Source organism: Toxorhynchites rutilus, chromosome 1, assembly GCF_029784135.1.
Source record: "Toxorhynchites rutilus septentrionalis strain SRP chromosome 1, ASM2978413v1, whole genome shotgun sequence".
NCBI lineage: Eukaryota > Metazoa > Arthropoda > Insecta > Diptera > Culicidae > Toxorhynchites > Toxorhynchites rutilus.
In genome coordinates, this window is record NC_073744.1 from 206,158,637 (window position 1) to 206,183,856 (window position 25,220).

The window sequence follows — 25,220 nt, forward strand, 5'->3', positions numbered from 1 at the left end:
AACACATTTCAGTCGGAAGAAAAATGCACCCGACCTGCATGAATTTGCAATGCCAATTTCCCCAGACACGCTCGGTTGGAACAAAAGTACCCCCTAATTGCTGGTTTATTTGCTAAGCGGATTCCCACAAGTACATTGAATTTGAAGTCTGTGTTCGGGAAATCGTAAATCGGGCCAATCAAAACTAGGCAGTTAGGGCGTTTATATAACGCTTGACATTTCACAGTTATTCAATTGTTTATCTAATGAAAAATAACATTTTATTAATTGCGATAGAAGCGTAGAAACATTCCGTATCAATTGATGCAAACATCTTTCCGATCCAGTAAGAAATGTTCGAGTTATAAGCATTTGGAATCTTTCATTTTTTCCTGCGTGTTCTGTGTTTAGGTTTTCATTTTACCCCCCATATACTCCGGTTAGACGTAGTCCCACGTCAAAGGGAGATGTGGATGATAATTTGGAACTTTATGTATTTTTTGAGGCCAAGTTTTAAAAAACACGCAAAAAAGTTATTCAGAAAATTGATGTTTTTTTCTGCACGGGGGCTAATCGATACTCAATATTCGATAATCGGTATGTAATTAATTTTACGACCTATTCTCATGCTTGACTTTTTTTTTGTGTATAATTTCATTAAAATCGGTCGAGCTGTTTCGGGGGAATCAGACCACGAACATCTGGACACGAGATTTTTATATATATATATTTTTCCCCCCGGTAAACGATTAAGTGATAATTTGCCACAATTTTAGACTAGACCGTTAATGCGGCAATTAAAGTACACAATGCAGCGTTATAGTTCTCTATTCCGTTACTTTTTTTGTGGAAACGAACTGTGAAAGAACGAACAATTGAGACATAAAAGCAAGTCACGGTCAAAGGTGTGTGCCTAGTCCATCTGCTTTAAGCACGGTTTAAACTATTTAAGTTACAGCTCAAAGCAAAGAATCGGCATAATTTAGTTGTTTTAATCCTATTATTAGACATATTCGAATGAAGGTGTTTTTTGTCTCTCTTTTATAGGCGCGCGGTGGACCCTCTTACATGGCATGTGGTTTCATTCAACTCCGGTAGCTCATCTGAGCCGGCATCAAGCGCATCGAGTGACCGTGATGATCGCGATGAGCGCAGTAGGTGCGGCAGTAGCAGTACTAGCAGCAGCTCGGGCACTTTGGAGGAACTCGCTGGACGTGATCTGAAGATAATCCTGTCGGTTGCACCGCGTCAGAAGCTCGGCTGTGGTATCTGTAAGGGACCCGAATGGAAGCCGGGAATTTTTGTGCAGTTCACGAAGGATGGTGGGGTGGCTCGGGAAGCTGGTCTCCGACCGGGCGATCAAATTCTTTCCTGCAATGGGAAAGGATTTTTGGACATCACGTTCGCAGAGGCGGTCAGTGTTATGAAGGGTTCGCATGTGTTGGAACTGGTGGTAAGACCGGGGGCGGGTATCGATATGTTCCCGGGTGAATCCAGCGGATATAATAGCAGCGCAAGTAGTGTTAACGGTGATCAGAGTCCTTGCTGGGGAGATTCGAACGCCAAACGGCTCAGTATTGTGCGTGAGGAATCAATTTCAACCGATCGAAGAGGAAAAGAACGAGAAAGGCTGGGGCCAAAAGCGTCAATGAATAGACGGAACAACACTACCATTATAGAATTCTCTGAAAATGGTACCGTGGTTAATAATTCCACTGTTTCGGACAAGAAACAACCAGAAGAGACTGAGGATGCACATGGCAAAGAGAACAGAAAATTGGCGGACATTTGTTTCGTTTCGAAGCAGAGTGAAACCAAAACCATCATTGTTGAGGTTCACCGGAGCGCGTCTGCCAATTCGATCAACACTGGAATTGTGGCGTCGTCTAGCAATGGTGCTGTCTCTTCAGGGTCACACATTCCGCCACCGCCGCCATTGTTTGCGGATAAAATTCCACCACCCCCACCTCCGAGCAGTGGCCTCAGTAGTGGTTACTCAACCACAAAGAGCGCCAAATCATACAGCACTCATCAGCAACAGCGGAGCCCTTCGGTGGGAAGTTCAATCGATTCTGGTGCCAGCAGTGGAATAGATTGCGGCCCGGGCCGTTTCAACAGCAGTGGATTGGGTAACGCAATTTCGGAGGAACTGAAGCGAAGAGCTCAGAAGAAAGGAACCGCAACGACCATTGAGCCGGCCGCCGCGTTAACTGAGCTGGAAAATAGGTTGAAAGAAAAACGATTTAGGCCACCTACTGGAGCAAGCGGCGATGCGGCAAGACATTCCGCGCTGATGGACGAGTTCAAAGCGGTGCACAAGCGCATGTTCAAAAATGGCTTTGACAATGCGCAGTTAAAGGTCTTTTGTGGTTTTGTAAGCTCGATTGTTTACCATATTTCTAAAGTGTTTCGTTCTTTATTCCAGAGATCCAATTCCAAAGATAATTTACAAACAGACCAATCAGTGAGTGTAACGCGTCCGACCTCCAATGACGGTGTCGGTATCGATGAGAGTGGCGATAAGAACAAAGGAACCATGAGCCGCGTAGCGGCCACTGAGATGGCCAAAGCAAATGGCGACACAGCCGAACTGGAATCGATCGAATCCTTCAAACTGACCAACCCGACGCCGTCTTCGATCCGACCCCCGTCGTATTATTTTAGCCCTCAGAACACGGGTCCGGCAACAATGAAGAAATCGCAGAAACCGATTGCCGTCGCTATTAGCGAGTACAGTAACAACACGCAACGGGATCAACCGATGAAAACGACGAACCTAAATGGCACATCCGCCGGTGTCACAGTTGGGAATTTAAAGCACGAACTGGAGAAAACACTGTCGCTGTCTAATTCGCACCAGAAAAGTTTATCACGGGAAAATCTTGTTGAACGAATACATATCGGTGCAGGTGGCAATGGGAATTCCTGCTCGCAGGAACAAACCAAATTGTGTAGAAGTTCTTCGCTGGCCACCGTTGGTAAGATCGGTGCCGTTTCCAACGGCAATCGGATCACGATAGCTATTTCCAATTTCGCCGATGCGAAAAAGTAGGATTGAAGGAAAACTGCGCAGTATAGATTCGCAGAAACTTTTTTGTTCAATTCAATTGTTCGTATTCGTAGACGACTAATGATTTTTGTTTGTTATTCTTTTTCGCATGAGATTATCGGAACGAATAAGATTGTCAGAGATAAATTTTTGTTTTCAATGTAAAATACGAATCGCTAAGCTTTTTTTTCTTTCCGTTTATTTTTAAATTTACTTAATAATCTTTCTGTACGTGTAACTTACATGAAAATATGCTCAAAAACAATAATGAAAGATGTATTTATGTTTATAAACGTTCGAGCTGTCATTACCATCCGAAATTCATGTTACGAATATCTCTTCATCAAAATGATTGTGTTTCTTTTCGACGTGTGATTTCTTTTTCACGCTATAGTTTCATATTAGGTAATTTGTAGATAAAGTAACATATTCTATAGGGAAGAGTGGTCCTTAAAGGATCTCCTTGAATTTCAGCTATGGCGATACCTTCAAAATGTTCAGTAATGCCAACCGAAAGCTGTCAACGTGTTTGATATCACCATCTTTGAACATGGTTCCGAAGATAGTGTTGAAACTCAAGAATAAAGGGTGACATTGCCGAAAAATCGTTAGCTAGGACTATTCCTGAGATTCGGTTTAGGATTTCGAACATTTCAAAAAAGGTGCTTCTGATTCGCCCTCTGTATTTCTCTTTTATTACACTCATGAACCCCGTCAACTAATAGAAATCATTGTAAAAGACTTTCTCTACACAATTCAATCCATTACCGCAGTGAATTCTGATTTTCGCTCTTTCCACTAGCAATTTTCTGTTCCATGATAGTCGCAGGGGAACCACGCTATAGAGAAACACCTCTGACCGCGAATATTGTATTTACTAACAAATACTAACATTTCTTTTCTTCCCCAGAGTGTAAATACGTGGCCGGCATCGTTATTGACTATTTAAAGTTCGAATAACCGAAACTTACACAATGATTGCATCTCCTAAGCGCCATTCAGTGTGTTCAGTGGGAATTTGCTAGTTCGGGTCAATCGCGGATAGCAACTACGAAGTGTACATTCGAGTATCGTTTGCGGCCACGAACACAAAATAAGGTCAATTCAAAATCAGTAAATCGCAAAAGGACACTTCCGCACATCTTGCATGAAAAATGTTTTCTTAATTCCAATGGATGAAAAAGTTCGAGAGGATGTATCCGAGACACGATCGCTTAGAACGTAGAACTACCCAATATATATATTTTTTGGTTTATCATTTCGGATATTATTTGCGAATGCGTAAAAATTTCATAAATAACTCTTTAGTAAAACGTTCCGGGGACTCTGAAAAGGTTTAATGGGTTTGGTCATGGCTCTGATGGTTGTGTTAATTTCAATGCCAGAAGCACTTCAAGTGAAATATTCGCTCTTTTCGCTATTCCCCTTCGTTGTTTCTATTCTAGCGGCTGCATGAGTTGCCCGTTATTGACAGCTCTGTTCTGGAAAGCACACCATTAATTTAAATCATATACAGTCTATGGGATTTGACACCCTTAATGTAAGACGAAGTCCTGCGTCAAAAAATGTATTGATTGGATCGTACTTATTTATTGTAAACAACGTCGCATAGAATGTTGGTCGCAAACTTCACACAATAATGTTTGAATACGGTCAATCTGTTTTACTAGTATTTGGCTCGATCTTGTATGCTAGTCGCGTTTGATCACATATGCATCTGGTGCAAATCTGTGGCAGGTTTAGATATCGAATCCTTCATCCTTCGAATGAAGTTAACGCTTGTTCTCATGGATTCCTCCTCGGAATTACAGAGCAAAAAAAAGACCCCCTTGCAACAATTCCAACTTCCCTATAGCGATGATCGATTGCAGCATTCGTAAACAAATAATTGTATAACGCTGTTTTCATAAATGTGATTTCTTCGATATGTAATATAATATCCACTTCAATAATATCTGCTACACCATTTCATCTCGTATCATTCACTATCAAATCCATATCTGCTACACTATTTAGTCTCGTATTATTCACTATCAAATCCATAGTCAATCGGCAACGGAATCGATGTATCATCGACACCACGATTTTCGCTAAATGCTCCGAACTGATTCGGTCTGCAGAAACTTTTTTTTAGTGACTCTAATCCTTAAAAAGGGTCTTAGATTATATACTAAGGTACTCAGGTGATAATGGGTCTGATCACGAACGTCACTTCACGGTGAAAACGAAGTGAATTGTATACAACGTTAGAATCCGGAAGAGTTCATCCGTCGTGACAACTTTAATGAACTCGGTGTTATTATGAATACCACGATACTGTCACGTCACGGGGGAAAACAAGTATATTTGTCACTTGTGTTTTAGATGGTGAAAGCTAGTCACGCGGAATAGAGTAAGTTTAATTTCTGATTTATTTAGCATTTTTGCTAACATTTTAAATCTTGTCTTGCTTTTTAAGAAAGAAAAGATAAACAAACAGCAATTTACCCGCTTGGTGGCATTTTTAGAACGAAATCTTGACGTATCCAGAGGACGTAAATTTGTTTATTTGGATTCGATAAATGCGCTATGAGATGCAATTGAGGACTAAAAATGTAACTCTCGTATACCGATTGAAACATGGCGAAAGGTATAATTTCGATTGTCCTAAATGAATAGAAAATTTTTGTTTCTATTTTAAGGATTAGACTAACAGAGATTTGCAACCCCATAAAATGGCAATAGAGGCCACTGGCCCAAAACGATCATTATGATTAATGAAGTATAATATTGATTTGTTGATATTTTGAATATAAAATAATAACTGTAATGTTTTTCCAACATTGCAGAGTTTGTAATTCAAACATTCTCAATTGGTGGACAAGACCCGAATAAGGAAGATAGTTACATCGAATAAGGCCATTGATCTTTTGTTTTACAAACATATTTTCAACGATATTGTTTTGAAGACATACTTTAAATGAAAAAATATTTAAGTTTCAAGTAAGAAAAAAATGAATCTATCATTGCAAAGCTTAAAAATAATAATTTTTAAATTATTCTTTAGTTCTCATTCCATAATTTTGATATACGTCTAAAAAAAATCTGAATCATTTTCTGCTCTTGGCAAATTCCTTGGAACTCATCAGATGTTTCATATGAAAATTATGCTTCTGACCGACGCTACTGACCAGTTTCTGTTTAAATAATTTTATCAAACCCCATGTTCCGTATATCAAATTACACGAGAATGGGAAGGATAAGTGGATTAAACTTCAGAATCTCATATATGGGAGTAGCTCAGATTATACTGATCATGAGATGGATAAATTCGAGTTTATTCTGAGATATAGAAGATATTATTATTCATCAAAATTGTAGAAATGATTCTTAAAAAATGATTCTAACGTTGACCTATACTAAATACTTCTCACTATTCAAACGAGTAAGACAGAGCTGAGTACAAGAGTATGCGAGAAATCGATTATTAAACTCATGATAGTCGTGCTTTATCTCTAGAGTAATTTATAGAAAGAGGAAATAAAATTACATTCCCATATGTTCAACAACTACATTATTCAAGAGCAACCAAGTATTCCTCCTCATCTTGGAACCAGCGATTGATTCAGCAAATTGACGCACCAAGCAAATGATTCACGGAATGAGTCCGAATAGTTGCAAATGACATGGCTCTTATAAACGGGAATGAACTCTTTCACTTCACGGAGTTTATTTTTACACGCAACTGTCCGTGACAATGATGATAGACACAAAAAGAGACGCGTTTTGTGTGGATAGCACACAAATTGGTATCTTCGATAGCGACTAATTTCACGCAAAGCTACGGTTCCCGGTCGGTAGCGATATGGTTTCTTCACCCCTTCTGTGGCTGGTTCTAAGTTTTTTCAATGAAGCGAGTTCTCACGGTACGAGAATAGAGGTAACAATGGATTAAAGCAAATGAGGTAGACAGGGTGGAATGAATAGATTTCCAGAACATGTGCGAGTTTATATACGGTTTCAATAACCTGATTTCAAAGCAATTTTAAAGCTTTTGAAACCAGTTTTCGGATCAATAATTAACAATTATTTAACTCTTGGACATTTTGTCTTTCGAATGAAATGATTATCATACCACTCCGTTCAGTCGGCAAAGAGGTTTTAACGTCCAAAACCTTGCAGTCCAGCGTCACTCTCTCGTTTTCGAAACTTTGGACTTACACCCCGATACAGAAATGAAAGACGTAGTCCTACGTCAAAACCTTCAATTCAGATGCAGCAAAATTGAGTATACAGTTCAATTTTTTTAAATTTTAATCAATTCAGAAATGTCAACAAACAACAAAAATCAACCCCCTAGTATTTGGTATGTCTCCCTTTGGCGTCCAGCACTTCCTGCAAGCGCCGTGGCATCAATTCGGTGAGATTTCTGGTCACTGTAGACGGAATGTTCTTTAATCGCCGTTTCGGGTTTCACTTTGTTTACTGGATTTTTATTCTTCAGGCGGTTCTTGATTTTCGACCATGGATATTCAATAGTACTCAAGTTCGGTGATTGCGGATGTGTTTTGAGTTGATTGGGACATTATACAGCAGACACTCCCGTACGATGAGATCAGTGTGCTTCAGGTCATAATCCTGTTGAAAGTAGTAATCACAAGGAAGACCCAATTTCTGCACGGAAAACTGCAGGTTACCTTTTAGGACGTTCAATTAAGTCATCTCGTCCATCGCCAAATTGATAAACTCCATGGTTCCAGTTCCAGAAACTGCCATTTTACCATACATCAGCCGACTGTCGCCGTCGTGTTTCACTTTGGTAACCAAATGCCGAATCTGGAGCACCGATCCTGGTTTCCTCCACACCATCTGTCTTCCATCCGATTCGAAGAGATGGGTTTCCGGTTCATACGTATACAGCCATGGTTCTCAGATTTCCGTTAAAAGTGTTAATCTTGTTCTTTATCGCGAAGCATTAAACCCGTATTTTTTTTTATTAGTGTGACCATTTCCATTTTAGACGGTCCCAAAAAACAATTTTTTCTCCTTTTTTCCAAAAATGACTTTTTAAAAAAAAATCATAACTTTTGAACTACTAGACCGATTCAGATGGTTGACATATCATATCAAAGGTAATAAACCAATCTGTTTTTGAAAAAAAAATATTACACTTTGGTTTTTGTTCTCATAATTTTTGATTGCATTTGATTTTCATAGATTTCATGGGCTTGGGACCAAGCGCGCTGTATTTTTTTTAAATATTTTCTCTGGAAAGCTGAGGATTTTTCACATGGCATCCAAAAATCAGAGAGGTGTTTTCCTTCTTATGAAGTTATGATTTTTCAAAGTTAACCGATGGTTCAAAAATTATATTTTCCCATTTTTTTAATAATGTTTTTATTCGAAAATTCATAACTTTTGAACTACTGGACCGATTCATATGATCGACATATCAAATTGTCTGCTATACAAATAAAAAACAAGCTTCTGCTCAACTCGAGAATTAATCAAGTAAACGGAGGTTTTAAGGGGCAATAAATGTTTTTGAGGTCTTTCGACACGAGGGTGTGGTTTGCATAACTTGAGAACTAATCAAGCAAATGGAACCAAATTTGGCATGTGAGGGGTTTTGGGAACGAAATTTTTTTTTGGTAGTTTGACACTCCTCTGGAAGGGGGACGGGGACAAACATGAAAATTGAAAAGTTTCGGAAAACTCTGAATGAAAATGGGAAATTTAGAAAATTCAATTCCTATATGTTCTTTAGCGTTGTTAGTCCATTTGATATTTGCGCTAACGAAATTTATCTTTGTTCGAAAGTGGAAAATTTAAACCCTTTCCGTATTATTTAATACGTCATACATCGAGTGATTTCACTACACTGCTGAGCGTTCTAGCGACCTATATTATGCAAGTACACCACGAGTGAGACTCGATGTTGCACGGGAAAGGGTTAATGTTATAAAACGCACTCCTATATCTTCTTCTATTTATATAAATGAAAATTAATTGCCGTATGTGTTGATAAGCGCAAAACTCGAGGAAGGAAAGGTCTGATTTGAGCTGTCTTTATTTTATCATATTTTCTGTATCCAAAAGCCATTCCATGTAGCGGAGAAACATGTTATTTGCAACTGATTGAAAAATCCTGAACGAGAATTGTGTCTGAAAATAATTCAATATTATAATGACGAGTTTTGGTCACTATGGAAGTACTAGGAAATCTATTGTAAAAGGAAATTTATATATTTATTTATTTATTTAAATCTGATTCATCTGACATCTGTGGTCTTAATGAATAAATATATAATAATATAGTACAATTATTTATACAATCGACGAACTAGTTAATCTGTTTTTAAAGCGGCTGGATGTCTCGCCGAAATCAAATAGATCCTCCACCAATGTGAAAGTTCGAATCATCGACGACAGCGGTTCGTTGTATCCGAATAAAGCACGATGAAATCTGTTCTGTAGCAAAGATCGCTGTCGGAGAGGTCGTTGAGCAGCACGAAGGTCCAGTAATGAAAGTAGCCGAGGAGAATCAACTTCCCCATTGGACAGCTTTGATACGAAAATTGCCTGTTGTATTCTGCGTCTTCTCTCAAGAGTGTCCAGGCTTAAAAGTCTGCATCGATCCGGGTAAGCAGGAAGATTCAATGGATCGCGCCAAGGTAGATGACGCAAGGCCAACCGGATGAATCTTCGCTGTACACGCTCAATCCTCAAATTCCAGAAAATCACATTTGGAGTCCAAACAACGGCTGCAGTTTCGAGAATTGGTCGTACTAAAGCGCAATATAAGGACTTCAAGCAGTATGGGTCAGTGAAATCCTTCGCAATCTTCGAAATAAATCCGAGCTGTCGGTTTGCCTTAGCAATGATTGAGGTGTAATGAGCGTTGAAGTTCAATTTCTGATCCAGCACTACTCCGAGATCAGTAACTTTTTCAACTCTTTCAAGCAAAGCACCGTCGATGCAGTAATCAAACTGTAACGGACTTTTGGAACGATGGAACGTCATGACGGAGCACTTCGGTACGCTGATAATCAGTTTGTTTAGATGGCACCAGTCAACAAACACATTCAGCAAATGTTGCAAGCGTTGGCAGTCTTCAGCTGAACGGATCATGCAGAATATTTTCAAATCATCAGCATAAATTAATTTGCAGTTTAACCCTAATTTCGCAGCAATGTCATTAAAAAATAATATGAACAACAAAGGGCCTAAGTTGCTTCCTTGAGGGACTCCAGAAGAATTGCAGAAGCACGAGGAAACGCAGCCATGAATTTCAACGCGCAGTTGTCTTTCCGTCAGGTATGATCTCATCCACGACACGAGTTTTGCAGATGATCCGAGACGTGATAGTTTAGCCAATAGTATGTTGTGGTCGATCCTATCGAAAGCCGCCTTCAGATCGGTATAGATGACATCGACTTGAGCCTTGCCCTCCATAGCAGTAATGCAGGTGTTGGTGAAGTTCAACAGATTCGTGGTGACCGACCTGCCGGGCATGAAGCCGTGCTGATCGGTAGAGATGTTACGCTTGGATTGAGTAAGAATAACTTCACTGACGATGATCTCAAATAGCTTGGACGCAGCCGACAAACTTGTTATTCCACGATAGTTCCTGACGTTTCGTTTATCACCGTTTTTGAAGACAGGAAACATGAAAGACTCCTTCCAAATTTCAGGAAATACTCCATCATTGAGTGATCGGGTAAAGATGACAGAAAGTGGCTCGGCTAGATCAGCAAAAAAAGATCAATTAGAAGATCAGTCAATGCCCAGTTCTGCGATTGGGCTCATGAAGGTGCGCTTAGTAAGAAAACGTGAATGTTTAAAGGTATTTATAACAAAAAATCAATTTTGGGCGAGACGAAGTTTGCCAGGTCAGTTAGTCCTAAATAAAATTGTTTTTTTTTTTCAAAAGTCGAGCCGTTGGCATTGTTTTTATATCATATTTTTATTGTTTATTATCATTTAAGTGCACACATTTTGTACAGATCTGATTTTTGTAGTGTACGCGTGTGCTGATTATAAAAGCAATTTTAAGAAATACTTCCTACTGCAAATTATTCCCCCTGGCGCTCAGGTCAAATGTAGTAGCCTGATATGCTAATCTATGCGAAAATGAAGCAAAGTATTTGTTTGTTTGCATAAGATGTCGTATGCATTTCCTAAACTAAATAAACAAAATAAACCACAAAACTTCATCGGACTCCTATTAACATTTAGCTGGACGAATTAATTTGAAGCAATTGTTAAAAGAAGTATATGGTACCATGGGCTGTTATAGAGAAAACAATCTGATTTTTCAATTTACATCTGTTTAATTATGAAGTTAACATAAACACAGCGTACAATATTCTCAAAGGAGGCGCACTGTTGCTTACTCAAATTAAATCTATTTTGATGGAGACACTTTGGTTGGTGGCTTGCTATTGTCGCTGTTGGAATGTAGAAACATCTCCGTGTACATCTTCATACATAAACTGTTTCCGCTACGAACTTCAAAATCGTTATCGTGAGACCAATTACTTTACTCTCACTTTTGTCCGTCCGCTGGTGCTCGGGTCAGAACTGCCTTTCTTGGAATCGGTGTGATAGACGATAGACGCTTTACGCTACATATAGGCCCAAACCCATCATAGTAGGCATCTCCTGCGCTCATCTCCGGGGAGGGCTTTCCACTTCCTTTCTGTGTGTTCATAATTTTCATCCCTCCCACCGGACAGGCAAGGCCAAGAAGAGCACAGAATACAGGGCTTTCGGTACGGTGTGTAAATTCAATCATTTTCCCTTTATAAATGTTCTGTATTCATTTTCACTTGTTCCGTTCGTTACTGCTGTTCGCAGCATCCATTCAAACGGAAGCGGTCGTTCGCTCGGCGTTCGAAATGAGCAGAGTGATTTTCCGCTAGTGTCACGCTCTCACAGCGTGTAATTTTTCTCAATAGGAGAGATGCTCCCGTAGAAACTCGTCATCTCCGTTTCGGTGGGATTCTGTGAGAATGTGTCTTGGCAGAAGTATTTGAGTGCTGGTCATGAGCAGCCACCGTCGTTGTTTGCGTTGTCGTCGTCGTTCCCGTGACCGTCGTCAGCAAGGATATCCCGTTTGACTCCTGTAGGCTTGGAGCTATCGCAGACTCGGGTTAGGTGTGGGTGTACTAGTGTTACCCGGTCCGGTCGTACTCTAATTGGATAACCATCGGAAAGGAAAAGATCGAAAAGTATCCTTAAAAATATTCTTCTGCAGCTCGTAGTGAGTAGTTGGTGCGGACGTGTGCGTGGTCATTCCCATCGGTTTGGGCAGTCACAGGGTATTTGTGCTGACGCGTCTGTATGTGTGAGCTGGTGAATACGGGACTACACATTGCCGCACACAGAGAGGAATGTCGTCTGTCTAAGAAAAGAACATTTCTGTCAAGTGTTTTTTTTTGTGTTTGCCAAAACTGACGCGAGGCCCGTTATCGCTTTGGCGACGAGGAAGGAATGCGTGAAATCAAGTTCAAGTGAGGTATGACGATCAAGTGTTGATTGGGGAAAAATTTTCAAAAAGGTAAAGACCAACCTTTTGCGTGAGTGAATGTTTTGAGAGGGGTGCATGTACGAAGAAGAAGAAGAAGCATCGTTGCGAACGCAGAGAAGGATGCAGAAAAAAATCCAAATCAGTGAGCACAAAAGTGCATCTAACGGGAGCTGTGGGCAGCTAAGCTAGTCTTAGAGAGTGGGAGTGCGTTTTTTGTTATTATTGCTGATAGTGAGAAGAGGTGGTTGCAACCAGTTTAGTTGCAGGGGCACTTACGAGACCAAGAAAACGATAGCTTCTGACGTCTGTATTGTTCATGTCCCTTCATTGGATGCAGAAAGGAGAAGGGGCTATGTTTGATAGGATTCCAGATTCCAGGATGTTCATCCAATTTCCGTCATATGAATGGTATTAGTTTTGTTGCGGAAAACCATGCTGAGGAACAGAGATCGATTGTAAAAGTATCAAAATGTTTGATTATATTCGGTCAGTGACATAAAGTTACAATCGACAGATTGCCACTGATGCATGTGTTTCGTTGCATCGAAATGAGCGTGAAGTGGACGTGAAAAGAATTCCGTTCGATATTTGATAAATGCCACAACAACGAAAACAACGACAATAATATTAACAAAAATAAATTATTGAACAAAAGTGCGTGCAGTGAAATGTTACAAAACTGAATCGTTACTTGCGATTCATGCATGTCGATGGATTTCGGTGTATGACCACAAACGGTATGAGAGGATATATTTTGGATAATAAAAAAATATATCGATTTATATAACATACCATGTAATGGCCGTGAAAAAATATTGAGGGATAAATTTAAATGTCGTGTAAAATAAAAAAGTGGTGGCTAGAAATAACTGAAGAAACTCCAGTAAGTCTCATACGCTGAAGAACCATTTTGAAAAACCAAGCAATGCAAAGAAAATAGTTGTACATTTTGGAGTCCATTGCCTTGCTTTTAACGAGAACCTTGGTTTTCTGTCCACAGCTGCAAATCCCTTGCCAAATCATGAATTTCTTTGCAAATTTATCAGCGAAAACAGACTCAAATTTGATGGGGACATCTTTTCTGACAGTCGTCTCATAGAATTTCAGGTCTGGGAACTGTCCAAAACCCACCTTCACGTACGTTTCGTCAACCATCAGCATGCATCCTTCGTACTTTGTCAAAATCTTGTTGTACAACTTTCGAGCGCATCTTTTGGTCACCAGATTTTCCTTCAGCGTCCTATTTGGTTACTTACAGGGACGGAAATTACGATAACCTTCTCGCATACGGATTCTCCGGATGGTACTTTGGTTAGAGTTGTGTTTTCTTGGCGATATCGTAGTCTGAGAGTCCCGTGTTTGCCTTAATTGTTCTCAATAACTTCAACCTCAGCTTCCGATCGTAAGTTCCACTACGACGCGTCCTCTAATCCGTCCGAATAACAGTTGTATGGAAACGGAAACGTCACGGAAACGTTTCAGCACATCATACACGGTCGATTTACCACTTTCAGAGATTTCGCAATTTTAGGACCTGACCATGTCGGAATTTTCATGTGGATGTCCAAAATCAAATTTCTTCTCTCAGCTTCCATCCTGGACAACTTTTTCAAAACAAAACCGATCAGATTTTTAGTGTCGAAAAAGCATAAAGCATGAAAATTGCTGTCAAAAGATTTCAGATACGCCTGCTACGATCGCGGCTATAAAATGAACAATGATTCCGGATTCTGAATGTTCCAAGCTTCATGTGCATTGGAATGGATGTGAATACGTTATTTTGAATGAATATGCTAGCAAACCTGAACGTTCTATTATTGAAGTCATTGATATTATTGAAAAGGTAGTTGAATATAATGGAACACTTCAGCGAAATTTGAATGGTGGCTAAATGTCAGGGTGCCAAAGAACGATCCACACTTTTTTTACAACATTGTGGCTGGTGATGCGCAGCGCTTTCAGGGACTACTATAATCAAAAACCAAAGATGGAAGTGTAAACTGATAGCTTCCGAGTCAATCTGAACTAGAAAAGAGGTTACAGAAATCAGAAAATGATACGATACAGATTTCATTATTACAATTCGAAGAAATCGTGTCCGTATGGATTCAGTTCCGTCTCGTCAGACGGTTTTCACATTAGTGTTCTAAAGGATTTACTGCAGAGTATCATCGTATTCGATTAGAATGTCGTACAGATGGGACCTGCATTTTAGATCCTTCGCCCTTCCATTATTCTGGCTAGCTTTTGCTCCAGTTATGTCAATCACTGTCATTATTTAGTCCCCAGACATACTCAATGTGAATAACATCTGTCTGATATCCTCGCAATATGTTCCATTTTTTGCACTCTCCAGCTCGAAAGACCTTATGTATTGTATGTTTGTCGTATATTTTATCGTCTTGAATTATTGTGAAAAAAAACCACGCCTCATGCCTGTGAAGAACTACCCGTGTAATTTGCATTTGCAATTGGTCAATGTGCATTTCATACCTGGACCTCATAAAATTGTGGAAGCTTTACATGACTTTCGCCGGCAGTTTGCCTTCGAATATCAAGTTTATCTTTACTGCCAATATTGAAACATTTGGCAATTTTCTCTTGAGATTTCAATTCATTGTCTTCAACCGTTGAAGACCTTCAAACTGTTTGTCGCTTGTGTATTTGAAATTAATAAAACACGATCCCCGTAGGCATCACACATCATTCGATGAATTTCTGCAGCTCTTTTCTTCAAATGAAAATTAAACAGCGAAGCTTCCGGTGAGTGCATTTCTGTTGGCAAAACGATGACATGTTCGGAACAGGAATAGAAACATTGTTCACACTTCTGAACAATAATACGCACTGGAAACAACAGAACAACATTGGCGCATGAACAAAGAAAAAAAGTTTAAGCAGTGCCCGATACGTTTAAGTGCCACTAACGTCAACTGTTCAAATTCATTACAACTTATACTCAATGGAATAAAATCGAAACAGATTGTGTGCCTGATCTCGAACTCCACTTCGCGGTGAAAACGAAATGAAGTGTATGCAAGGTTATATACACTCCATTTCGTTTTCACCGTGAAGTGGTGTTCGTGGTCAGGCCCTGTTTTTTCTTCGTCAACGTTGACATTTCTCTTTACCATTTTAAACGCAACCAACTTCACTCCGTTAGAATCAGTTCTTCCCAGCCGGGTGCTGTGATTGGTGCTAAGATTGTTATCAAAATCTCAAGCAGAACTGTCAGTGGGGACCCTGATTCAAGGATAAACAAAGGGAAAATGTCAGTGGGGAACTCGATATGTTGGCTTCTGTCAGTTCAGTAGGGGTTCTATTTGTACGTCACCTACGTGGTTTTTCCATAATAGGTCTTCGTATCCTAGTAGGTTTGGCATCGCTTAAGTGGCATACGTAAAGGTTCCCGGAATAAATCGCTGCAGAAAACAACTTGAACAGAAACAACCGCTCAGAAAAAATGCAGTCGGGTAGAAATATAGTGGCGTGGGAAAAACATCATGAGATGGTCTGTTATACCGCGCGTGAGCATACGAGTTATGGTTCTGCGCGCTAAATGTCCAAACCAAAATACCTATAACTGTGGAAATTTCTTCAGATTGAGGTGCAATAGTTTTGAATTCCAATGATATATTTCAAAACAAAAAATAACCGGGCGTCAGTCGTCCGACGTCCGATAAAGCTCGGTCGGATCTTGCTAAGGGATCGTATCCTATGTTTCAAACTAACCGGGCAATTAGTGAAACACAGGCTTGTGTGCGAGAGACCGCCGCTTCTGACGACGGGGCGGCGGTCGACTCGGATCGCGTCCTCTTGGCGGCTTGGGCCGCCTCGATTCCTCATCCTCGTTAAATGGGGACTCCGCCCCCATTACATTGACCTCAGAATAAATTTGGAAAATTTAAAAATTAATTTAGAATTGAAATTACGCTTTTTTCTGTGAGGTATTTGTACCCATGACGGTTTTCCCGCGCCACAACATTACTACACTTTTCCTGAGCGGTTGCTGTTGCAGATGTTTTCTGCGGCGATTTATTCCGGTCACGATACGCAACAACATTCATTTGCCTATGAAAGCAAAATATCATACTGAGGGATAGGAAATCCAATCCAAAATCGTTTCGATATTCTCAAGAACAGAGATGACCCGTTGTGACGCACCTCATACGAACGAAATTCGATTTTTCTATCATTTATCGATTTTGGATATGGAGAAAATGTCGAATGATTTACATAACGAGACCCAAAAAAGCGAAACAATTCATAGCATCACTCGTGTAAAGTGAAATTCGAAGAAAAGGTTTCCGTTGAAAGCTTGGAAAGGAAATATTTGCAAAATATGCTCTTCGTTAACGGATCTCACTTCAATCTTCGTGCCGTTGTAGGATTTCCCCATCGATAATCAAATGTTGAACGGATTTCAGCTTGTTTTCCGCTGACAGAATCGATTTCAATGCGCAAACAAAAAAGCACACATAATAAGAGAAAACACTCAGCTCAGACTAGCAGGAAGGAGTTTGATGCTCGCATCACAACAGAAAGCATTTTCTGAAATGTGGACTTCTCATTTGATAGTCAAATTAATAAAGCGAAGAATGAAAAAGGGAATAAACATTCCCTTCCTTCCCTTCATTCCCTTCCAAAAAACGTTTATCATCAGATTCAATTACTTATTATCTAACGTTTATAAAAAATAAACAAGATGTTAATGGTCGTGTTTTCAGGAAATTGATCTAACGTAATAAATCATGTTTCAATATATCAATGAGCAGTGTTCTAATCACTATGTTGACTAGCGTGAATGAAAGGAATCAATCGGTACGGAATCGGTTCGGTGTCATTCGGAACCGTGGAAAAACAGGTTACATTTCAGAACTTTTCGGAAACCTCAAATTCGAGGCCGAAGCTAGTCATAAATATCGCGAAAGCTAAGAGAAGTGTGTCATTATGAGACCACAGATCCCATTGTGATTTTACATTTCGGAATTCACAATATTGCTCGATTCCGCTGGTTCTATTTTCACGGTCTTAGATATGTGATACTAAACTAAACTAAACTAAAAAAATCGTCGATAACGGGAAAAATACCGCTAACCACTTCTCTCCCAGCGATAAGCAATGGACCATCCATATACATAGCAACTCCATCGTTCTTGTTTGCAATCTTTGTATGACATCGCTCCCTCTCTCAGTTACTGATGTTTCTTAGCTTATCTCAGGGCTATATTCCCACACGAATACCAATAGTTGCAAGTTATGAGAGTCAACGGACTGCAGCAGTACATGAAGCTTTCCAGTCACAAATATGCTTTCCCTTTCGCAAACTTATGGAATAGCAACGGATTTTCGGGCCTGAAACAAATTACATAATTGTTTTTGTGGATTCTCACCTCGAAAGCTACCCTTTCCATCCATCATCCACACTCAGTCGGGCGTCAAAATTTAATCTTTCCAGAGAGACGGTTTCCTTTGATCCGGTGGTTGAGCCGAGAAGCTGTTGACTAAACACAACGATCCTGTTGAACAGCTCTTGAGGGAAATGACCCCCTCCCCATGTCATGTCTCCCTGATGGAGAGCTCTCGAGCAGTTCTGGCATGAAGAGGGGGTCACAAGGCATCGTAGTGGAAGGATGTGCGAAATACCACGATAAAGGACACTACTCCATCTGGAGGGTTCCCCCGACTATTGGCGTTCGGGAGAGGGCGCAACAGCGCACCGGGGAATTCGCAGGATGCCGATAAATTAAAAGATTATTATTTTAAGTGTGAAATTTCTGCTGAAGCAAACGCTAAAGAAACGCTGACGGAGGCAGAGAAGAAAAAAAAACAATAAGAAAACAAAAAGCACCCGCGTCAAAACCAGAAGTTCACGTTCCGACGAGAATGACAGAGAAAGGTGCGAAAAAGTCGGTTTGAAAAGAAAAACAGTATTAAGTGAGTATTAAAAAATTAAAATATCTATTAAAGTTTCGCCTCGCTGTTTGGGTGAAGAGGGAATGCAGAGGATGTGTTCGCTAATGCCGAAGAACGCGAAGGAGAAAACGAACAGAACCAGAATGAGATTTTAGCATACAGAGCGAGCAATGTACCGCAGCAAGTCGAGCGCAACATGAAGAAAAATGTTTAAATCACGTTATATAACTAAAATAGAATTCGTCAGCGTTGCCATTCGCACGTAAAGAGTGTCGCTCAGTTTACGGTGGATGTGTGTTTGTGTATACGTAGTTGAGGCGTCGCGTCGTGCTTTGCAATCGCAGCAGTCCGGGGCAAACAAGTAGTAGTAGGCTAAAAGCATATGGAATGATAAATATCAACACGACGGCGTGAACGCCATGAAGCAAACGTTTGAGACGATAGGAGAGGATACTATTGAAGTGAACACAAAACAAAACGTGGCGTTATTAAGCTGGAGAGACACAATCCGAGTGATTGAGTTGTCCTGTTGATTTATTGGTGGGGGTGTTGAAACGGATTAGATGTAAGGTAAGCATATATCTAATACCATGACTCATATAACATTTTAATGTTTGTAACGAGATTTATTACCGAGAAAATTTCAATGGAGACGCAGCATTGTTTATCTGGTTTTTTACGGAGCAGCTTGGTGTTTCAGAAAAAAATGAAAATTGCGGTACGGATTGCCATCTGTCTGCTGTCAGAATGAATTGGGTGGGATGGACATGTTATACCATAATTCCAGATGTTTTTCTCATTTGTGAACACCCAAAAACCGATGCTACACTTAGCAGCAAATTTAACTTGCTACATACTTCGCTAGAAATGTACCGCAAACTTTCCATGCTAATGATTTGAACAATCGATTTTATGAGGAATGATGACCCTGCCCGTAGTTAGCCGCAGTTTTTGCCCCCGCTCCTTGTTCGCTTGATTGGATTTGAATGACATGCCGGGCATTTCCAGCGACGTGCGTTTCGCAAGAAAGATTATGTTTTCAGTTTCCGCTCAACGGCGGCAAGATGCCGGTAAACTTTGTCGTTGAATTGGGTGACTTAATCCTAATTGACAAGCAACTTTTGTCATTACTTTCAATAATGACATATTTTCGTGGACTTCTTATTCGATTACGGCAAATGATGAAACTTATGAAAACCAAAATAGAGCCTTGACAGTTCATGGATATTCTTTTATTGCTGTTGAAATAGAGGTCTTAGCATTAGGCCGTTTGTGGCTACATAACGGAGTCAAAAATTTTACCCGTACTCAAATTCAAGTTTTCAAATCAAAGATCGTCATGACATAAAACGCATATTCCAATGAACAAGGTTCATATAATATTCATCATGACATTCCAACAATATTTTTTCGATGTTACTTTATGGCATAATGGTGGATCTATGTCCTGGACTTCTTTGAAACGAGTAAAACGATTCTCAAAATTTGCTTCTGAATTCGCTTCTTCTATTATACGATGCAATTTGGGATAATGTAGACCATTACTGCCCATGTTTGCATAGGAGACGTAATCACCAACACCATTAGTGTTGGGAAAACTCATTTTTGTTGTTTTTTTTATCTACAAGCAGAACCATGCAAATTTCCAATGAAAGGATCTGTCCAGTTGGTGGATTTTATCGGCAAAAAGAGAGCCTAGGAGATTTTGCGGATTAAAACATATTTTTTCTATTTTGAAAACGTTTGCGTCTATTTATGCGGAAAATTAATCGTTTCAATGACCATTTGTTCGTATAGCTAGACGCAACCACCACATGCTTTGTCTGTAGTATTAATAGTCAAAACGTCTCCGTCGATAGTTTCAGTTGTTGTCGGATAAAACAAAAAGGGGTTGGAAGAAATTCCAATGAACTAACCATCACATGAAGATATTGATAGAAAAAAAAACAACTGAAAGGTATTTTAAAGCCTTCATTTAATTTCATTGACCAGCTTCAGCTTCAAAAATCATAAGTTTTATAATTTAAATAGTTTTGGCTCTAATACCGATAGATAAACATGACTATTGACTATTGACATGACTAAACTAATTTCCTAAAAACTCAAATATATTAAAATTTAAAGATTAATAAATAATTAAATATGGAATAAGTTTAGAAAAAAAATCGATGTGTTTTATTGAGCTTGGGTTAAGTATTCAAAATAGATGTTCGCAATATAAATTAAACAGCTAAATATGCAGTAAAATTTCTGTACAACAGCTGCATCTAAATCGTAAATCATCGACTGGATACCATTTAGACTGAAGAAGTATTGTTTATATTGATAACGCATGATAAAATGTGCTGTTCATTTATGTAACTGATTATTATAAAGATAAGTAAATGAAACTGACCGGTTACTCAATGTCGGTATTTTTTTACTTATTCAATGTCCGATTTTTTTTTACTTACACCAACGTTATGAGAAACTGTTATATTAAGTTTTATTTGTTTCAATCCTTTTTTTAACTTACAACTGATTTATTAGAAAACAAGATAAAATAAAAATAAAACGATTACAATACCTTGTTCAAACGACCATCATGCTCCTCCACAGTGCTTCCTTCTACCACTACATTTTCCAGATATCAATTGAAGGCAAGAATTTCGTCCATAGCCCTTTGGAAAATCTCTGGCGCGGTAGCCAAACCGTAAGGCAGGCGTTTAAAGCTGTATAAACCACGATGAGTAATAAAATTCATGATGTCTCGCGTATCATCATCCAGCTCTAGCAGAAAAAGTGCATTTTTTATGACCAAAACGGTCCAAAATTCCCCTTTCCCAATTCTTATCAAAATTTCCTCGATGATGGGCATCGGATGTCGATCTCGTATCACAGCTTGGTTGACGCGCCGCAAATCCACTCATAAACGTACATCTCCATTCATTTTCTTGGCTGCCACAAGTGGCGTTTAGAGGCGAATGAACTGCAAAGTTTAAAGCCTCTTAAAAACAAAGAAAGAAAGAAAGTGGCGTTACCCACGTAGCAGGTCCCATCTTCGCTTCAATTATATCCCTTCTTAGCAGTTCGTCTAGCTTCATATTTACGGCCACTTCCAGAGGAATAGGAATGCGATGCAACGGTTGGAAACATGGAGTAATTTCTGGAACCATCTTGACATGCACACGTACATCAACTATTTTCGAAAACGGCATATTTGTATCGTCACTATTCATCACCCGATTCACTTCATGACCAACTTTCAAAACACCAGGTTGCTTCGAAGTAGTGTCGCCCAACAAGTTACGCTGACTGGTACTACGAAAACTCTGCTTCCACTGAACGAGATCCTATTTTCACGATGGCCTTGGAAAATCCCAAGATTTCCAACGGAGTATCACTGCCGTACGACTTCAAGATTCTGTTGCTTCCTCTTACGCATTCTTGAACGTTGATTTCGTTTGCCTTTGAGAACATCCCAGGTTTTAACTGTGATTAAATTCGCTTCAATTTTTCAATAAGAATAATCGAAAACTCTTCGGTGCATTCAAGGCTTCGAAAAACCTTCTGGAGCTGAATTCCTCCCAAGCGCAGCATTTTAGCACGCATAATTTTCTGGTCGGTGATGTTATACGAATCAAAATAGGATTGTAGAGACCCTTTCCAGTCTCGCCACTCTCCAGCTTTGCAGTCTCGATCTGCCTCGCACCTGAACATTGGCAATATATATATGATATAGATATATTCGAAGCTCTCCAGCTCTAAATATAATTATTTTCTAGGCACTCTAACTCTAGATTTTACATGATTGTTTCTAGGCACTCCAGCACTAGACATTACATAATCGATTTCTAGGCACTCTAGCTCTAGTTTTTTTTAGAATATACAGGCACTCTAGTGCTGGATATTACTATAACATGGCTCTCCAGCACTAGACATTGCATGATTTCTAGGCACACTAGCTCTAGTTGATAGAAAAAAATTATCCATGCACTCTAGCACTGAATACTGTAACTAGCACTATATATCAAGTTTAGCTCCATAGCTGCCATTAGGCTCTTGAATGCAGAATTTCATGCATATTCTGCACTAGCACTATGTCCCTGATCAATTCCACCCATACTCAAAAACAATAATAATACATCATATTTACCTTCAACGGATCCGCTTTCCTTCTCCTCGTCGCCAAATATAGTGTATATTACGAGGGTCGTTCAAAAAATAAAAAGTTTCAGTGCCTCAGAAATCGCGGAAAAATAAAGTTAGGACAAAAAACAAGGTGATTTTCGTAATTTACGTTTCATTTTCTATTTTTCTACATAATCGTCGTAACGTTCGAGGCATTTTTCACAGCGTGGCACGATTTTTTCTATTCCGAGCGTGAAGTGCGTAGCGTACAACTTTTTGAAGTACGATGTAACTGCGTCACGAATTTCTTCAATGTTATCGAATCGTTGACCGCCGAACGCCTGTTTCATCACCGTACTATTGTGAAATTTATGCACGCTCATCTGAAAATATACAAGACTTGCATATAATATGACCAAATTATTAAATGGAATATTGCGCGATACCCTACAGATGTCAGAAGATATTGAATTAATAATTTAACCAGGTCTGAACCATGTCATAATTGAAATCAATTAAGAGTATGTTTCGAGCGAAATATTGGTGCGCATATTTATATGGTTCTAAATGTGTGCTGGTTTTGATAATTTTAAGAGAAACTGAATCGTCATTCGGTTATGGTGGTAAGCACATACAAATAAGAATTTAGTAATCGTTTAGTATTTTTTAGTAAAAATTCTGAAATTGTCAGTAAAACAGGTTCAATTTTGATAACAGTTCATACTATAAAGCTTGATTTTTTAGAATCCACTTGTATCGCGGGATTGGTTCAAGGTACAAAAAAGTTTTATATATCTTAATACAGATAATTTATTAAATTTTTTACAGAAAAAAATATTCTGGTACAGTTTTCATGAATTTTTGTACTTTTCCTCGGATGCCCTCCATCAAAGTTTGGACTTTCTGTTGGTCAACCTCAACGGCCATTTTACTCTATAATCGCTTAATGTATGCATCATCCCGAGTCACTTTGGCACCCTTCTTCTATTTCCGCATGAGAATTGTCCAACACGACAGCGCCAGTGGTTGTGTGGTTAGCGTAACAGCCTCACAACCCGAGCGGCCTGGGTTCAATCACAGCTGGCGTCGTTAGGATGTTCTGAGGCGGAAAATCTCTGGTTACGTCTTCCTTTGGGAGGGAAGTAAAGCTGTTGCCCCGGCTCATAAGTTGTTGAGTCTGATAGGTAGGAAACAGGTGGGTGTGGTCGCAATGTAATTCAATGTAATCGTCTCCATTGTCAGTGTACCTCTCGACTGTAGTGCCAGCTTGCCAAATCTGGCCAAAACTTCACCGGACCTTTGTGGGCTTTAATAAACGGAAGAAGACGTTTCTGCAGGCACTCTTTCTCATAGAATATCGAGTCCATTGTCTTGTTTGTGGCGAGAATTGTGGTTTTCTGTCCGCGGATGCAAACCCTTGCCGAATCAAGAACTTTCAAACAAATTGATCGGTGAAAACGAACTCAAAATTGCTGAAAACATCTCCTCGGGCAGTGGCGTCATAGAATGTAAGGCCTGGGAACTGTTCAAAATCCATCTTCACGTACGTTTCGTCTTCCATCAGCATGCATCCTTCGTGCTTCATCAAAACCTTGTTGTACAACTTTCAAGCGTATCTTTTGGTCACCAGATTTTGCTTCAGCGTACTGTTCGATTGCTTTCAGGCAGATATATGATGATAACCATCTCCCATACGGATTCTCCGGATGGTAGTTCGGTTAGAGTTGTGTTTTTTGGCGATGTCGTAGTCCGAGAGTCCCGTATTTGCCCTAATTGTTCTCAATACTTTCAACCTCAGCTTTCAATCATAAGTTTCACTACGATGCTTCCTATGATCCATCCGAATAACAGAAACGTTTCAGCGCATTATACACGGGCGATTTTTAACACCTTGATTGCCCCGTCACCCAGATCTGGGTAACGGGTGTATTTCCTGGGAGAGCAACTACGAATTGTACAGTCTACCCAAGCTCAAACTCTATACTTTTAAATGGTTTTATTTAGAACTAGCTAACCCGGCAAACTTCGTCCCGCCCATTTACTTGATTAATTCTCGAGTAATGCAGAAATTTGTGTTTTATTTGTATGGCAGCCACCCCTAAGAGAGGGGGGAGGGGTATCTAACCACCATAGAAACATTCATTGCACCCTAAAGTTTCCATATGCCTAATTTGGTTTAATTTGCTTGATTAATTCTCGGGTAATGCAAAAATTTGTGTTTCATTTGTACGGCAACCCCCTCTAAGAGATGGGGAAGGAGTATCTTAACACCATAGAAACATTTATTGCATCCTAAAACCTCCACATGCCAAATTTGGTTTCATTTGCTTGATTAATTCTCGAGTAATGCAGAAATTTGTGTTTCATTTGTATGGCAGCCCCCCCTTTGAGTGGGGGAAGGACTGTCAAACCATCATAGAAACATTTATTGCACCCTAAAACTTTCACATGCCAACTTTGGTTTCGTTTGATTGATTAATTTCCGAGTAATGCAGAAATTTGTGTTTCATTTGTATGGCAGCCCACCCTTAGAGAGGGGGGAGGGGTCTCAAAATATCACGAAAACCTTCCCCGGCCCCAAAAACCCCTACATACCCATTTTCATGTCGATCGGTTCAGTAGTTTCCGAGTCTATAAGAATCAGACAGACAGACA

General features: G+C 39.6%; 2 protein-coding genes across 14 annotated transcripts in view; both read left to right on the forward strand.

The window, feature by feature from the left end:
• The window catches only part of LOC129774909 (uncharacterized), a 52,007-nt gene extending 48,711 nt beyond the window's left edge, over positions 1-3,296 (forward strand). The window contains exons 4-5 of the mRNA XM_055778979.1: positions 1,027-2,338; positions 2,405-3,296. Of these exons, the coding sequence (XP_055634954.1) occupies positions 1,027-2,338; positions 2,405-3,031 (1,939 nt within the window). The 3' untranslated portion in view covers positions 3,032-3,296. The remainder of the gene's footprint in view (positions 1-1,026; positions 2,339-2,404) is intronic.
• An 8,733-nt stretch (positions 3,297-12,029) lies between these two features.
• The window catches only part of LOC129769360 (uncharacterized), a 91,809-nt gene continuing 78,618 nt past the window's right edge, over positions 12,030-25,220 (forward strand). The window contains exons 1-2 of one of the 13 annotated variants that reach the window (XM_055771586.1): positions 12,030-13,276; positions 18,307-19,025. The gene's annotated coding sequence lies outside the window, so the exon portion shown is untranslated. The other 12 variants (XM_055771594.1, XM_055771613.1, XM_055771637.1 and 9 more) reach the window with 12 other exon arrangements.